The 18,385-nt window shown below is 39.4% G+C and overlaps 1 protein-coding gene across 2 annotated transcripts in view; it reads left to right on the top strand.

The window, feature by feature from the left end:
* The window catches only part of DCLK1 (doublecortin like kinase 1), a 1,249,627-nt gene that overhangs the window by 75,069 nt on the left and 1,156,173 nt on the right, over window positions 1-18,385 (top strand). For both annotated transcript variants that reach the window (XM_086935106.1, XM_086935105.1), the window contains exon 2: window positions 3,130-3,515. In XM_086935106.1, coding sequence (XP_086791232.1) covers window positions 3,140-3,515 — 376 coding nt within the window. In that variant the 5' untranslated portion in view covers window positions 3,130-3,139. The remainder of the gene's footprint in view (window positions 1-3,129; window positions 3,516-18,385) is intronic.

An 18,385-nucleotide genomic window follows, 5' to 3' on the forward strand; every position in this document is an offset into this window, starting at 1 on the left:
CATCCCTATTTGCATACCTATGTTAATTGCATATATTTCAAAGGAAAAATATAATAGAATCAGATTTATGCATCTCTCTGTCAAGTTTTATATCCCAGATACTTTGTGTGTATCAAATATTAGTAAGATAATATTAATATTTATCATCTATACAATTTAGAAGCAAATGCATAATCAAGCATCACCTAGGATACCAATACTCTCACAATATATAATATATATATATATATACATTTTGTTTTTTAATATATATTTTGCTTCTAATCGACATTTTACTTTTTCTTTTTAGAACGCTTCATTATTTCATTTAGCCTAAATATTTCTTTCATTCATATTACCGTTTAGCACTTTCCCCCGAGTGGGCTACGAATTCTTTCAGTAATCAGCATATGATCTCATAATTCTCAATTCTCAATATATATTTTAAGCATTCAACAAACCAATTAGACTTCATTGAGTTTACCTAAAAAGATCAAGCAGCACTGTTGCTGAGACTCTCCAGTAGTATTAGTCTATACTTATGCTGCTACTCGACTACTTAAGCTGCAATGCATATAATCTTGTCCTCCTTATACAAAATATTAAAGTGAAAGTTAGAATTTATCTAACGGTCTCCAAAGCTGGCAGCTGCATTTAAAATATTTTAGGTGTTATAAATGTACAAAGAACTCTTTGTCTACGTTCAACCCTAATGGTCCTTTACAATTCATTTCTAAAATCTACCTTGACTTTAGTCTTCTATGCTCTTTCTGTCCGCCTCCGCCTCTCAGTTTTTTATGCACGCAATCAATCACACTGTATAAAAGTAGCTTATGGTCCCCTCCATGTGTTGTGTGGAAATGCTGTGCTATTGGATAGGTGTTATCTTTGTGCTTTATTGCTTTAAGGTGCTGCAGAATGCGTTTGTGTTCTGGGAAGATCATACTCTTGGGACAGGAACACAACAGGACATATACTGCGTAATCAGTTTTGCAGGTCTAATTACCCCATATATTACATCACTCATGACATCTTCTATGACATCATTGATAATATCACTTCAACATTTGCAGTGAAATTATTGATGAGAAAACTGTGCATGGCAAGGGAGCGAGTTGTAGTTACTTTGGGGCACAAGTTAGTGTTTCTTGAGGTAACTATAACTGCTGAATTTCTATGGTTTTCTCTGTATAACATCTGAACTTAATTATAACGTCCCTGTAACCTTAGTTTTTTCCATTAAATTTCTAAGGTTTTTTTGAATTTTATTTCCTAACTATAATGTCTCTGTAACAAAATATCCATGCACACTTATGTAAGATCTGCCTCAGGTATGTTGGTGATCTGTTTGCAATATGTTTTCCCACTTAAAAGCAATTCAATGGGAAAGCTCTGCCCCAAAAGCTTCAGAACAGCCTTTGTTCACTAAAGACCACAAGATTTCTAGCTAATTTCAAATGCTTATATATTGCAAACGCAATGCCTTGTCCTCCTAAAGGGAAGTTTCTTTCCTACATGGTCCTTTATCAAGTGCAGATTTTAGTGAGGATTGTTCAAGCACAACAAGATATGTTAAAGAGAGCCTGTCTCTCCTGAAGCTCTTAAGGATTTTAAGATATGATTTTGCTGATCCAAGGCACCACAATATGCTTGTAAATCAGTGTGTTACACTAAAACACTCTTCTAATGTCATGTTCCCTTCATATATGCTTTTCAAGGCCCAAGTCACAAAAATAATGCCTGTGATTCCACATCAATATCCGCGCAAAATTGTAAAACTCTGGGCATTTTCCCACCATACTCTTGCTCCTCACGACTGTTTGAAGTGCTCTCAATGAGCGTAAGTCTGGCTGGAATGCTCATTTACACATGCGAAATATTTTAGTTTTATTTGTTAACATGGAAAATTTTTACGTCCCTGGAAATATTTTATTACACTCAGTGTGCACACTTGCTCCAGCAATTTGTTGCAGCAAGGTTACATTTGGAAATTGGATATGAAAACCTTTGGCAACGTCTGTGAATACTTACAAAGTTACAACTTTGTAGATGATCACCACTTTCCCCTTCCTAATAGCAAATCCCTTGTCCTACTCCCAAACATATGCCCGTGCAGTGGCAGCTGGCAACATTAAAATATGGTGAGGTGGGATGTCCAAAAAGCTCACCATATATGTTGCACGGAGCCATGTCTGGTATCTCCCTCTTCGGCAGTGACTCCAGCAGGCAGCAGGAAAGGGAAGGACTTCCTTCTTTGTGCAACGTGATTCCAATGAATCCTGGGGCTGATTGGTTGGAGCAGGCTAACCCAGCACTCATTTTGTGACAGGGGCCTGTGGCTGCAATCCCTCAGCTGTTTCTCAGCCCTGGGATTGTGCCGGCTGAAATGCGCAAGTGCGGCTGGTCAATCTGACATGCGCACTGGCAGGGGCTGCAGTAATAGTGCAATTGCACAAATCAGCCTCGCCCCCTGCCCTCGCGCTGTAATAGCGCAAGCCTCCAACCAAAATAAAATGGTATATATTTATATTTAATTAATGTGTTTGTGTGTGCGGCGCTCGCAGCAGTCGAAGCTACGCTCCTCCACCATAACGGTGGAGCCGCTGCTGCCGGTCAGTGGAAAATAAATCATACTGCTGGATTTTCGTTTGGTCGACTAAATCTTGCAACAAGAAAAGGCAAAGTATGTGGTATAATGCGGCACATTTTGTGTTAGCATTATCTCAATATTTTGTCATTTTTACTCATTGTTACTCTTTCTGTGCAAAGGTTTCACCTCATTAGTACCACTGTGACATCCAAATACAGGAATATTTAATAGAAAAGCGACCAGTCAACCTTTGTTAAGGGCCTTCCACTGTGGGGCAACACGTTTTGCTGCGTTTTTAGAAGCCTTTGCTGAAGTATGCAGGTTATGCATCAGATGAAGGATTATGTGGCAAATCCGACATATCAATAATTAGGTGGAAAACGCCACAGACGCAAAATCGCATAATTCCTCTTAATATTTGGATCATAAATTGCATGTAAGATTTCAAAACATATTTCGAACTAAACTCCCTATGTTCTAATGTGACTCACAAAAACAGGGCAGGGCATTTAAAAGAGAGCGGTCTTGCAATATAAACTTTAATTTCTTCTTCCCCTTAGGTACCTCAAGATGTCCTTCGGCAGAGACATGGAGCTGGAACACTTCGATGAGCGCGACAAGGCGCAACGATACAGCCGGGGCTCCCGGGCGAACGGCCTCCCCAGCCCCACGCACAGCGCCCACTGCAGCTTTTACCGAACTCGCACCCTGCAGGCGCTCAGCTCCGAGAAGAAGGCCAAGAAAGTGCGGTTCTACCGCAATGGAGACCGCTACTTCAAAGGCATAGTGTACGCCGTGTCTGCCGACCGATACCGGTCCTTCGAAGCTCTGCTAGCCGATCTCACCCGGACTCTGTCTGACAATGTAAACCTGCCCCAGGGAGTGAGAACACTCTATACCGCGGATGGGAGTAAGAAAATCAGCACCATGGACCAGCTGGTGGAAGGTTAGCAAATTTACTTATCGCAAATGTACACATTTGATTAAAAAAAGCACATATAAAATATTAACGTGTACGTAATAAGTAAGGTCGTATGATTAAAGTGTGTTGTATGAAATAATTTTTTTAAATGCAGGTTTCTGGACTATTTTACGGGGATGACTGTATGTACTGTTTTAAACTGTATATTGATTTTATGGCACAATACCCTGTAGGTTATCAGCCTGTGTGAGCAGGTTAGTTATGTATTTACTTCTGACAGAGTGGCAGTAATTAGAAGAATATTTTAAGATCGATATTTTAGAATTGATTTCCACTTCCAGGATATTAAAACCTCAACAGACTCTTACAAATATGAGTATTTGAACTGGTACAGTAGCAGCTATAACCATAAGATCGGTGTGATTCAGGAATTATTTTAGGAAATACATCACTGCACCTTAAGACCATTTGCCTAACTTGAGTGAAATATCTCACCATCGATTGATACAACATGAGGCGTATCTGAACGCCCATTAAACAGTGAAACCTGGACATAAAAGTTTAACCCCAGTCAGGGAGCTTTTAGGGACTTTAATATACGACTGTGTGAATTTCTAAGGCCCCATTGTACCTATACAGATGATGAGACACTGTTGGAATATACATTTTGGATTATTACTGGGTTTTATGCTAATTTATGTATAAGAAAGATTCTTATATTAAGCTGTGACCAGAAGTCCAACATTTAGCAAGGCATCTTTTGCAGCTGTTCAGGAAGTGGAAGGTTAGCCATCCATCTCTTGTGTTGCTGAGATGTACATTTTAAAAAAAAAACATTATGGCTTTGATACATTTGCGTACAGTATTGCGACCTAATACACCACCAAAGTGGGGTGCACCCAACAATGTTTCAGACAGATTTCTTTTTGTAAACATCATCATTTGCCTCTCCTGCACCTTAGGTTACCCTGAAATACCCTTTCAAGTGTGATATCTTCACGTTCAGAAGAAACTGCAGAATAAATATATTGTTATCTTATTCCCATTGACATATTGTATGTTTTTTTAAGAAGGTAAGAAATATCAAATGCTGAGCATTTCTGAGAGTACCATTTCAGGGGGCAGATGTGATCGAGCGTGAACCTTTGCTAACCTTGGAACCTAGAGATTTAGTGGTCAGATATACTAAATGGTTTGATGGTTGCAAACCATCCGATATGCTGTTTGTGAGTGAAAAACAGGTTTTGTATGTGTTAAACCCATTTCAGGAGTCTATAAACCTTTCCTGACTCTGTATTTCAACCCAAAGTCCATTCCAAATACAAAATAGGTATGAGATGCATTTTGTTTAAGTTCACTACTTTGTTTAAAAACAATCACAGGCATGGTGCTCTGCTGACTCTCAGCCCTGTGATGGGCAGCAATTGAGTGATCTGCAATTTGAGACATACCTCATTATCATTCATGTGGTTGGTTAAATTACAAACCAGTCTGGATTAAAATTTTACAAGCTGACCTATTAGTACATAGGTTTGTTTGTAAAATTCTTTGCTGGTCACAAAAATAATTATTACCAGTTGTTACCAGTTTTGTGCTTTCAGTACTGTGTACACCTTGTTTAAAATGTGGTGCTAATTATTGGAATTTACACATTTGCAAGATATATCAATTTAATATTTTTCACTTAGTTTTATTATCATATAATTCTGGGTTTCATTTCCGTAACCAAATATGTGGTATACAATTCTGCTCGTTAAGCCTCATTGTTTGTTACATAAACCTCACATATGCTACTTTTTCTGAATTCATGTTTTGTAGGAAAATTCCTCTTTCTGAGCATCCCCAGTTTTTTAGGGCTGGTGCTGCTTTCTTTTACTCTGTCCACTGGGACTCTGCTAACCAGGCCCCAGTGCATGATCCCTTAAACATGGCTATACTCCTAATTGGCTTAACCTACTTACAAATCCCTAGTATAAGGTGCAAAATGTACCGAGGAGCGGTAAGTTAAATGTCACTAGTGGACAGCAGTACCCATTCTGCACCCACTACAGTGGCAGTGCAAACATAGCTGTTGCCTGTGCAGGTTTAAAACTGCAACTCTGACCTGTCAAAATAACCTCTCGACAGGCCTAATTCCTCCTTTTAAATATTAATAAGTCTCCCCTAAGTAGGCCTTAATTTCCAATAAGTAAAACACCACAGGGCAACCCAATCTTCCCTCAGGTAAAGTGCTAATAATATACAAGAGACTCCTGAAGGCATTATTTTTTAACAACTGCTTGTAAAGTTATCAATCAGTGATTAGTTTGTGTTTTACCAATCTTGCACGTTATGGACGTTTCTTCAAAAATAATTCCTTCAGGAGTCTCTTGCATACATCAGTGCTCAATAAGGCAGGGTGCATTGTATGTAGAAGTAGGACCTGTAAATGTTTAATGTAAAAGATCCTTACAGCTACAATGCCCCAAAAGCTATTTTCACTGCAGCATGGTTGGCTGTTCTATATGAAAGCACTGTGGATATAAGATTACAATAAAAAAAATCTTATCTCAGCCTAGGAAATCCCTACAAAGTTTGTTTTTGCACTTTTCAAACATTTATTACGTGGCCAATTTAGTTGTAAAGTCAGATTTGTAATAAATATATAGCAAAAGGTGCTTTAAAAAAAGTCAGCTTTTATCTGCCTAATGCCTCCAGAAGCCTATCTGTAAAAGCTTACAACTGTTTCCCAGGATCTGAATGGCCCCTTTGATAAGGTGTTATCTTGCTCCCAGAGCTGAGACAAATTCGTTGGGTGTGGAAAGGCTACCCACCCTTGTAGAGCCCGGTTCAGATACAGCTTGCAGCCTCACCCCGTTAGAGAAATCAAAGCTCCAAAATAAGTCACTGAGTCCGAACATAGAAAGGTGCCAAAAGTATCAGATCCTCAAGAAAACATTCTTGGGTGCAAGTTTTGAACTTATCCTGCTCCGAGATTTCCCACCACAAGTCAATGGCTTCACCGTGAACTCGTCTGAAGGCTATCTGGCTCCGAGCTCTTCTCTGTTACATCCTGTTGCTTTGCATCGCTGAGGGTTTTTGAATTCCATTTCAGAGACCAAGTCAGAATAAAAGAATTGTGACAGGATGAACTTGGTTCCTGTATCTGACCTGCTCTCCACCCTGTTCAGCCTTGAATTGTGCCTATGTCCCATTCAATAGCAACCAGATTACTGCACTTGGTGCTTAATGATTTTTGAAGTTATTTTTGTATAAATCTTTATAAATTCATATTTCTGGTTCCCCATATTGGATTTATGTCTTTTTGGTGTCATTTTGTTCATTAAATGATTTTCCATTTCTGCCAATGGTAGTGGGGTTAGTATTGTGTTGTATTTATGACTTTTTAACTGTTTTAGTACTTCTAAATGCTTCACATATTTTCTTAAATTAAGCCTGTCTGTTCTGTGTCATAGCTACTAGAGATTGAGCTTAGGTTTAAAATGCCGAAACCTTTACTGGACTTAACAAGGATGGTGACATTATTACTTGTGGTGGACTACCATTCACCCCAACTAATAATCCACATTCTTACAATGTTTCAAGAGATTGTAATTTCCTTGTGTAACAACATCTAAATGTCTTGTCAACAATAATATATGATAGGTGACACAAAAGTGGTTGCATGTCCGAAATTGTTTTATATGTCCTGGCACTCATGCCAACTGTGCACCTCTTGCTGGTTGTTTCACATAAAATATAGGCAAAGCGCTCATATTGAATAATATTGATATATGATTTAATACGTTCATGCAAGCTGCAGAGTCTTCACGTTTTCCCTGGTATCATGTTTTCTTTTTTCACAACAACTTCTTCAAAGGTAAAACATTTATGTAATAAATATCCCATTCAAAATTCAAGTTTAGTATAATTTCTTATAGTGAGTAACCACTCCAGAAACCTCCGACTCATTGAATTATTTTCTTATGGGCAGGATACTAGCATCCTTTTTTACTCTTAAAGTAAATGCTAAAATCCAGGCTATGAGTATAGTAGTGACAATTACCGTGACCAAGAGTGATGTGCATGTGATTGGTCATTTAACCCCTTCTGTGCTTCGAACGTCCAACGGTCGTCGCGTGCACTACCTCGCTGGTGCTGCGCACGACCGTTGGACGTCCGAATCCCGTTAGCACGATCGAACGTCCGCACTGGGGCGGAATGTTCGACCCGCTAAACGGGTTAAAGGCACCATAAGTAGAAAAGGGTGAAATGGAGAACTGCATAAGGCATCACAAGTAGTTATAATTAATTAAAGTTTCGCTATCTATCACTTATTAGATTTACGTCTGAAAGGGTTATATCAGGAAGTGGGTACGTAATCACAGAAAATGAGTCACTTTTATGATTATGAGTTATGTGCATTTGGTCCTTTTCTGACAAGATTTCAGTAAGCTATTGTTGGAAGGCGCATTACTAGTATGGGTATGTATGCACCTACCACTAGCAATAAGTTGGCAACCCAAGTAGAGAACTCGGACAGACACTCCTCCAGTACTTCAGGCAAAGCGGGTCTGGAGTGATCAAGAGCCAGTTTAAATTTCACAGGGACAATCCTGCCAAGGGCGGACTTCTGGTAGGGGAAAGTCCGGGGAGCGACAGCACTGGATAACGCCCAGGAAAAGTGAGATAAAAAATTATCGGACCAGGGCACGAGGCAGGGATCTCCTATGAGGAGGGGGAAATTGGAACAAATAGGGTCTAAAAGATGGTCCGCCTGGTGAGTAGGGAGACGGACATGCTGGACAAGTTGAGCCAAGTGGAAAATATCCAAAAGGTCAGCCGCATCTCTGGTATCAGGGCAGTTCAGGTGGATGCTGAGATCCCCAAGATCTGATATTGCGTAATCCTAACTGCCCTGACAGCAATGGCATCCCCACAGCTGTGAAGGAAGGGACCCGTGGGGCCAGGAGGTCTATAGATCAGAGAGGCCCCCAGAGTGAAGTGTGCTGAGAAGCGCACGCTAAAATCAAGCACCTCACAGTTACCCCACGCAGAGGAGTCCCCTAGCCGAAGTTCCCAAATATCTTTTAAAACGGTGGCCACGCCGCCTCCTCTGCCCTTTAAAGATGAGTATATGTCATTTAACTTGTATCCTGTCACAGCATGTAACTGGGTAAAGGAAACAGTCTACCTCACCTTTTAGCTTTGCCAATGCTGTTTGTCGATGCTGTGCAGGTTTGGCCAAAAGCAAAAATTTTAAAATATGGTGGGATGACGTGGCTGCTGCTGGTGGCCGTGTCATTTAATTTCATAGGAGAACGTACACATCATCACACACCATGTATATATATATATATATATTAAAACAATACCTTTTCAGGCTTAGAGTGCCACATAAATTATGCAAAAAAAAGAAGAGAACTCTAGGTGGTTCCCAAGTTTAAGTGGAGAGCAGCTCCTGTATAGAACACCCTAAAACACCAGAGACATTCTGAATCTGATTACCTCAAATGTATATTTTTCTAGCAAACATTTTAAGCATAGGATTAGCACAGTGCCAACCACGCTGAGCTAGAAAGGGACAACGTCTTTTGCCATTCCTAGAGCAGTTTTTAAGCTTAGAATTAGCACTGTGCCATCTATGCCGAGCTGTAAAATGACAAAAGCATTTAACCACTACAGGCACAGCATTACAGCTTTGGATTGGTAAAATATCATCCAAGCCAAGCTGGAATTGATAAAAGAAACCAGTGACACATGTTTGACTATTATTATGGCCCTTCAGAGAGGTTTAGCTTTGTCCAGACACAAGGGAGCACCAGTATAGGTCAAAACAAAACCCTTTCAGTCTTAGCGTGCCACATAAATTATGCAGAAAAGAAGTAGATAACTATATATATATATATATATATATATATATATATATATATATATATATATATATATATACATATATATATATACATACACACACACACACACACACACACACACATATATATATATATATATATATATATATATATATATATATATATATATATATATATATATATATATATATATATATATCTTATATACAAATATAAATATATGTATTAATTACCCAATGGTGGTCACCAGTTATGGTTAGGATGTAGTTTCCTTAGAGCGTTTTTTGTTTTTGCTAATACCTTTGGCGCCGTTTGACGAATCTTCACAAAATGTTCAAAACTAGTTTGCCACTCACTTCAGTTGCTGTCTGGAAAGCAGGGGCCGAGAAAAAGGGGGGTCTCAAAATGGGTTTATCATCATGCCCGAACCCCTGAACATAATTACACCAAATTTTGCAGGAAACTAGATTTTGGTCCAGAATGAACGATTTTCAATCAAGTAGTAATTGTATAGTGCAGCTAACCACCCCAGAGGGTATCCAGGTGCTGTGCTGCAGGTATCAGTCAAAGAACTAGATCTTAAGGGTCTTCCTGAAGTAGGTCAGCAAAGGTGCGGTGTGGAGATGAAGGGGGAGGGTGTTCCATGCTTCGACGATGAGGTGGGAGAAAAAGCGTCCTCAGGAGCAGCAAGTGTCTGTGCAAGGGCGAGGTGTGACATCATCAGTGAATTCATTGTCCAGGTCATTCATGAATAATGTAATATGTTAGATCAGAAGCAGAGCTTTCCGGGTCATAAGTTATATAATTAGCTCAAGTAACTATAACTGCTGAATTTCACTGGTTTTGTACGAGTGAAATCTTAGCCTATTGATAACGTCCCTGTAACCTTTGTTTTTTCCAGTGAATTTCTAAGGTTTTTCAAATTCTATATCCTAACTATAACATCCCTGTACCCTTTGATCATATATATATATATATATATATATATATATATATATATATATATATATATATATATATATATATATATATATATATTATATATATATATATATATATATATTTATTTATTCCCAATGAGCAAGGCGGCAAGGCTGAAACGCGTTGGTGTGTCAGACTGGGCACTGAATAAACATTCAAATTGAAGTTGCTGTGTGCGGCGTCTTTTGGGGAATAATTGACTTTGGCCACTGGTCTCGCCCAACGCCGGCACCCGCTGCAGAGCGATCCTGCCAATAGACCACATTGCAATAAAAAAAAATATATATATAAATATATATATATCTCGAAAACAAGAAGCAAGACTGCCGCCCCGGATCCCCAGGAAAGCAGGCAACTCCACGAATCCAGTATTCAGGCAAGAGTTTTATTAAGCAACGCTTAACAGAGAAAGAAAACTGACGCGTTTCGGGCGGGATGCCCTTGATCACAGTCAATTAAAACCCCTCACACCTGAACTTTTTAAACTGCGTGTGCAAACCATGTGACACCTATAGACATGGACAACATACTATCACTACATATATTCTGGCAATTGTTCGGGAAAAGAGGGAAATGAAGACACATGAAATTAATGTGACTTAAAATTGCCTGACACACAGTAAAAATTTGATTTCTGAATAAATTCATTTTAAGTAAAATAATGACATAGATTCTAACCGCATAAATGCCTAATGTCACAAATTTCTCAAAGTTTTCAAGGACAAAAGTAGTACAGATTCTATCATTTATATATATCAACAGTAAAGAAATAAATTGAATAAAGTAAATATCATGATTATGTCACGAACTAACCCAAATTTTAAATTAAATATGTTGACACTATTGATTACTCAAAATCTGTACAGGAATATACATATACACCTATAAAGATTATTGTCACTCATATATGTACAAATAATTGTCGTCAGTTTACTCTATATACAAACGACCATATTTCATATGTACATCTGTGTTGGGGAAACTATGTTCAGTGGACGATATTTTGATACTCAATAAATACTGTACAAATATATACAAAACTACCTGAAAATCAAATAATTCATACCCTGTTTATAAGTAGATGGGGACATCGTTAGAAAAAGATGGCAACCCCACCTAACTGTGCTGGCTAAGAGGACATCAAACTACTGATGGCAGCCTCTATTTTCCCAAACAGTTTTCCTACGTCTGATAGTGTAATTATCCCAACAAAATTACTGGGATTGTGTCCCCAACATCTAGTGAGTAACAACATATAAAGATAAATAAACAAAATCATGAATTATTGTTTGACTTTGAATATGGTAGTTTTACATGCATCATATTTCACCATACAGTGATGGTAAATTTGATTCAAAGTTCAAACGTGAAATATATACAAGGGGCGAGGTGAAGGAAAGTAAGACAACTTACTAAAAAACAGAAAAAGGGGTGTATATACAATTATTAATTAACTTTAGTGAATTAATTATAGTGGTCTGCATGGGGAGGCGGACTTCATTAATAAATCTTTGGGCAAAAAGATACACAACGCCTCCTGATACCAGATATTATGTTGAGGCTTGTGTATATAAGGTATAGTGACTTTATAGGAAATGATATAGGTCCTCAGTGGTGTTCAACCCATTCGGGACCTTAGTGTCTAACTCTAATATCATTCTGGATTCCAGTTGGCGGAGTAGTTTGTCTCTGTCTCCTCCTCTACGAGGACGAGGCACAGAGGTAAGGACAAAGTAGCTGAGACTTTCCAAATTATTATTGTGGACACTCTTGAAATGTCTCGCCACTGGGTAGGCATTATCATTATTTACAATTGCCCGGAGATGCTGTAAAATCCTGGCGTGCACCGCAAGCCGAGTACTTCCAACGTACCGCAGGCCGCAAGTACACGTCAGGACATACACAGCAAACTCCGTTCTGCAATCATATTTGCCTTTGATTTTGACAGGCGTGGGACTGAAGGGAGTCATGTAAGTACTGGTGTTTACACCAAACCTGCATGCCCGGCAACTAGAGCATTTAAAAAAGCCCTGATGTTGCGGGAACCAATTTTTCGGTTTGAGGATTTCGGGAAACGCATTGGTAACATGATTTCGGAGGGTTGGTCCTCTCCTGAAAGTGATTTTAGGGTTGTCAGGGAGGTCAAATGCTATCACATTGTCAGTTTGTAGTATCGGCCAGCTCTTAGTAAGGATTGATCTAATTTTCCTATTCTGGCAACTGTACGGTGTGATGAATCTTAATTCAGATTCTGCAGAATTCGTTTCGGTGGTTGGTTTATCACTGTTCTGCTGAAGAAGGCATTCCCTAGATTTACTATTGACCTTTTGAACTGCCCTCTTTAAGGTGTCTGCATGATACCCTCTCCTCCTGAATCTGCTAAGTGCTTCATTAGTGCATCTCTCTAGTTCATCCTCACTGCTGCAAATTCTTTTTAGACGGAGCAGTTCTCCATAGGGGATGTTTTCTATAGTGTGCTGCGGATGAGAACTGCTGGCGTGCAGAGTTGCGTTGCCTGCAGTGATCTTTCTATGAAGGGTGGTTGCAATTTTGCCCAGTTTGTGATATACCCTTACATCTAAAAAATCAACTGATTGTTCACTGATATGGTGAGTGAATTTTAGGGGAATAATTGACTTTGGCCACTGGTCTCGCCCAACGCCGGCACCCGCTGCAGAGCGATCCTGCCAATAGACCACATTGCAATAAAAAAAAAAATATATATAAATATATATATATATATATATGTGTATATATATATATATATATATATATATATATATATATATATATATATATATATATATATATATATATATATATATATATATATATATATATATATATATATATATGTTTTCTTTGGCTTTAAATGCGGAAATAAACTCAGCTATGAGCAGACTTCTGGACTGTGGACGTTATTCCTTTGTGGACTGCATCTGTACTTTGTTGTACAGTGAGGTATTTGGATAACCGGGCTACCTCTAACCCGGAGTTATAGTTAGGACCTATTATCCATAGGAAATCCACAACATTCTATCGGCAATAAATTTGGTGTCGATTGAGGAACCTTCTTGAAATTTTCCAAACTTTTGGCCAGCTCAGTTCCGCTCCTTCCCTGAGGGGGTGATTGGTCAAGCGGGGGCCGAGAAAAAAGGGGGGTCCCAAAACGTGTTTTCCCCATGCAATTTCCGATAGGACCTTTAGCCACGGCTATAGCCCGAACGGCTGAACGGAATTACACCAAATTTGGCAGAGAGGTAGTCCTCATTTCCGACTTGTGCCTTTTGCTTATATTGTGTCAATCTGTTCAGTAGTTCCTGAGAAAATTACAGTTAAAGTCATTTATATATCTATGGGCGCAGTGGATCCGCGGATTGTGCGAGGCATCATAGCATAAGTGCACCGTCTTTTGATCACGCGCTCAATGTTAATTGGCTGTCAAGCGGTTGTAAACATTCAAAACCAGGAACTGTTGGCAGCCATTTTGTGCCTCAGTAGAAGCGAGGCTGAGGAAGTCAGTGGAATATGTGTTCAAAAGGGAGAAAGGGGGCAGGGTAGAAATAATTTTACCCTGTAGACCTACTTAGGGGTCCTAGAAGGACCCCCAGGGTCCACATTTTTATATTTAAACGGGATGCGTGTAGGGTGCGTGGACTGTGCCGTAAAATAAATAAAAAGGAGTTTTTTTTAAATAACTCTTCTCCGGGGGGTTAAATTCCGGGGGCAAAATTATTTAATTTTATGTGGGGCCCAGAGCTTCGGGGATTGCCAGCCCCCAGTGCTAAAAAGAAAAAAATGGTGGGGGGAGGGGTCGAAAGTCCTGAAAGCCGAGGGGGTTTATGTATTGTGGGAGGGGGACTATGTGGCTCCCCTCCTGGAGCACTTGAGGGCCCCGTTACCCACTGGGGCTACAAAAAAAAGTATGGCTAGGCAGGGGGGGAGGTAAGGTCTCCAAAGCCCCGGGGACTACCATTTTCCGGGGCTTTATGTATTGTAGGAGGGCCGGTTCCTGCAGTGTTCCGGGGTGTCCATCCGCCCTCCCATAGCAAGGAAATCTGTTCTCTCTGTCAAAATCAAGATTGCTTTTCCACATGGGGAGTTGTATGCTAGTAGCTCGTGATGTGGAAAATTAATGCTGAGTCCCAAATGCGTAGAAGTTGTGCATCAAAGGCGCTGGAGTCACCCACCGTACAGATTATGAGTCGTGCAGCCAGCGCGTGGTTCAAAATATGGGAAAGTGTTCAACATAATAAGTAGAAATTGTCATTTAAAAAACCTTTGAAATTCACTGAAAAAAACCATAGGTTTCAAGCAGGTTATAATAAGGAATTATCATTTAAAAACCTATGAAATTCACTGAAAAAAACATTGATTTCAGGCAGGTTATAGTTATGAATTAGCATTTAAAAAACCTTAGAAATTCACTGAAAAAAATATAGGTTTTGGGAATGTTATAGTTAGTTGGACATTTCACTCATACAAAACCATTGAAATTCCTCTGTTATAGTTAGTTGTACTAACTGTAACTCTCTGTAAAATATAGAGTACCATATTTGAATCCATTGATACAGTAATACAAGTATCTAAACCCCCACTCAGTCATTCTTAGATCTACACAAACATGTAATCAATTATCTATAAATTCACTCATACATGCTGTCAATGAGCAATAGAACACTATGAAATATACTTAAACACCTATATTGACATTACACACCAGCACACATCCTATTTACTTATACAGTCATCCTGCTCACTTATGCAAACAATGGATCACACTTATATTTACTGAGCTACACACTTATACAAACACCACTTCATTTAATCACATACATAGTAACTCATACTTAGGGGCCCATTAGGATTTCGGGCAGATTGCCACTGCCATGCGGGCGGTGGCGATCCGCCCGACATCCTTGTCGGGCCTCCAACCGCCCGCCACCCGTTTTCCCCGCCATATTATTATGGCGGGGGGACCGCGGCAGATGGAAAGACCGTCCGCCGCTTTTCCGCCCCGGTCGCCTAGCGGAAAAGGTTTAATATGGTGGCGGTGTCTATCAGACACCGCCAGCCATATTAGTATGGGCTTTGGGGAATGCCTTTCCGTGGCGGCAATGCCGCCACTGAAAGAAAGGCAGTCTTCACTTTGGGGGCCCCCTGCGGGCCCCCATGGTGAAGGCAAGGTGGGGATGCATATGGGGAGTACCCCACTGCATTTGCATACACAATGCGGCAGGCACTGCGCGGTGCCTGCCGCTTTGTGTATGCAAATGCATCTCATGCATTTTTAGCATTGTGGCGGGCGGTGCTGAGAGCACCGCCCCCCACAATGTTAAAAATGCAGTATGCGCCCGCCACGGTGGCGGGAGCATCCGAATACCCCCCATGGGACCCCCGCCCTTATGGCGGGCGGTCCCATAATCTGATAGTCCGCCCGTCCTCCTATAGACCCCCTTAGTGTGTTATAAAATTACTATTACAAGTATACAGTTATCCATACAGTCACTCATGCAATCACTGAGTCTTATGTATACTTATTTATGTACAACAAAAGTCACATACACTGCCTTTTATTATTCTAGTTTGTTGGACATGTACCATTGAGAGATATATTTGCTCATCAGCACATCCATATACCTATTCACTCACCCAAACAAGTATTATCATCTTGAATGCTCATGACGAGCTCAGCTCGTCATGAGCCACGGCGCTCCGGTGGTCATGACGAGCTCAGCTCGTCATGGCCCGTGGAACGCTCAGGTGCGGGGAGAATTCCCCTGCTGTGCTGAGCGTTCCACGGGAGGCAATACACTTGTGACGAGCTGAGCTCGTCATGAGAACAGGAGCGCCGTAGCTCATGACGAGCTCAGCTCGTCATGAGCATGGGAGCGCTGTGCGCGCCCCCCTCCCCCTAGCACAGCGGGGGATTAACCCCCGCAGCAAAGGGGTTAAAACATGTAGTCTTAACATCAAATACCTACTGAATCAACTATTGACACATCTTTGGGCAGTCACAAACCACCCCACTAAACCACACACAGATTCACTCTCCCATACAAATAATCAGTTAACTAACCAATAACTAATATAGACTTTCACGTAGCTAGTAACTAATTGGTGCAGCAGTTTAGACGACAACTGAGAAAGTAATACAGACTCACACAGTTTAGTCACTATCCAATATATTTAGTGAGACACTATAAATTAGTCAAGTAAATAGTCAATCACACTGCTACTAAATCGACCTTCTAGACACTTATACATCCACTCATTCTTCAATGCAGATTGCTATATATATAATACATATTTAAATATGGAACCAAACCACATTCACTGGATGATGTCATCAGTGATGTCATTTGAGATGTCATCAGTGATGTCATCAATTATGTCACTGACCATGTCATGAATGATGTAATATATGACATCATCACCAGTGGATTGCGGGCGCAAGAGTTACAGTAGTACAACTAACTATAACAGAGGAATTCCAATGGTTTTCTATGAGTGAAATGTCTGGCTAGCTATAACATTCCTAAAACCTATGGTTCTTTCAGTGAATATATATATATATATGTATGTATGTATATATATATATATATATATATATATATATATATATATATATATATATATCACTGAAAAAACCATAGGTTTCACACCAGTTATAGTTAGGAATTAGCATTTAAAAAACCTATTAAATTCACTGACAAAACCATAGATTTCACACCATTTATAGTTAGCTGGAAATTTTACTGACATAAAACCATTGAAATTCCCACGTTATAGTTAGTTGGACTCACTATAACTTGCGCGCCTGTAATGCACTGCTGATGACGTCACATATTACATCACTCATGACATGGTCAGTGACATCACTCATGACATCACTGATGACACCATCCAGTGAATGTGTGTCTTTCTGAAAAATAAATTTGTTTTATATATGTATTTGTAAAGGTCGATGGAAGAATAAATGTTTAAATAAGTGTGTAAATGGATGTTTTTTAAAAAAAAAATTGGTTGGGTAACTGGCTTATTACGTGTATCTTAGTGAATACATATATTAGCGAGTATTGTTTAAATATTTAAATGTTTGTATCAGTGTTTCTCTTTGTGTATAAGTGGCTGCAGGGGTTGGTGACTGACTCACTGTTTGTATGTGTTTTGAAGACAGCATATGTGCAGGACTGTATGGGTGGATGAGTGTGTATATGTGTGTGTTAGTGAGTGAATGACTGTCTCACTAGTGTCTTCATTAGTAACGACATATGTTTTAATCTAGTATATGTGAGTATTGATGTATATAAGTGAGTATAGTATATATAGTGAAAGATTGTAGGAGTTCCTGTTTAAATAAGTATGTGTTTCTATAAGTGATTGTTTAAGAGAGTAAGTATGGGTAAGTTTCCTTAGAAGTAAGGTGGTAGTGTGTGTATAAATGTATATGCAAATAAATGGATGTTCAATAGTTTATTTGCATGTGTGAGTATGTGTGTGAGTAACTTTTGGATGACTGCTGATGTGTAACAGGATGTATAGGTGTATCACTACATATGATGAGTGAGTATATATATGAGTGACTATATAGAACTGTTGGTGAATGAGTGGATGTGTATATAGATGGTGGAATTACTAAATTGGTTGTTGTTACTGGTTTGGGTATCTCCATTTTTTTGAAAATGTTTGTTTCTATTTTTGAATATGTGTTTCAAGCGTTACATTACACTGAAATTAGGTCTGTCACTCTGTCACAAGGATGGTGTCATCAGTGATGTCATGAGTGATGTCACTGACCATGTCATGAGTGATGTAATATGTGACGTCATCAGCAGTGCATTACAGGCGCGCAAGTTATAGTGAGTCCAACTAACTATAACGTGGGAATTTCAATGGTTTTATGTCAGTAAAATTTCCAGCTAACTATAAATGGTGTGAAATCTATGGTTTTGTCAGTGAATTTAATAGGTTTTTTAAATGCTAATTCCTAACTATAACTGGTGTGAAACCTATGGTTTTTTCAGTGAATTTCAAAGGTTTTTTAAATGCTAATTC

The sequence above is a fragment of the Lissotriton vulgaris genome, chromosome 8 (genome assembly GCF_964263255.1).
Source record: "Lissotriton vulgaris chromosome 8, aLisVul1.2, whole genome shotgun sequence".
In the NCBI taxonomy this organism is placed as follows: Eukaryota; Metazoa; Chordata; class Amphibia; order Caudata; family Salamandridae; genus Lissotriton; species Lissotriton vulgaris.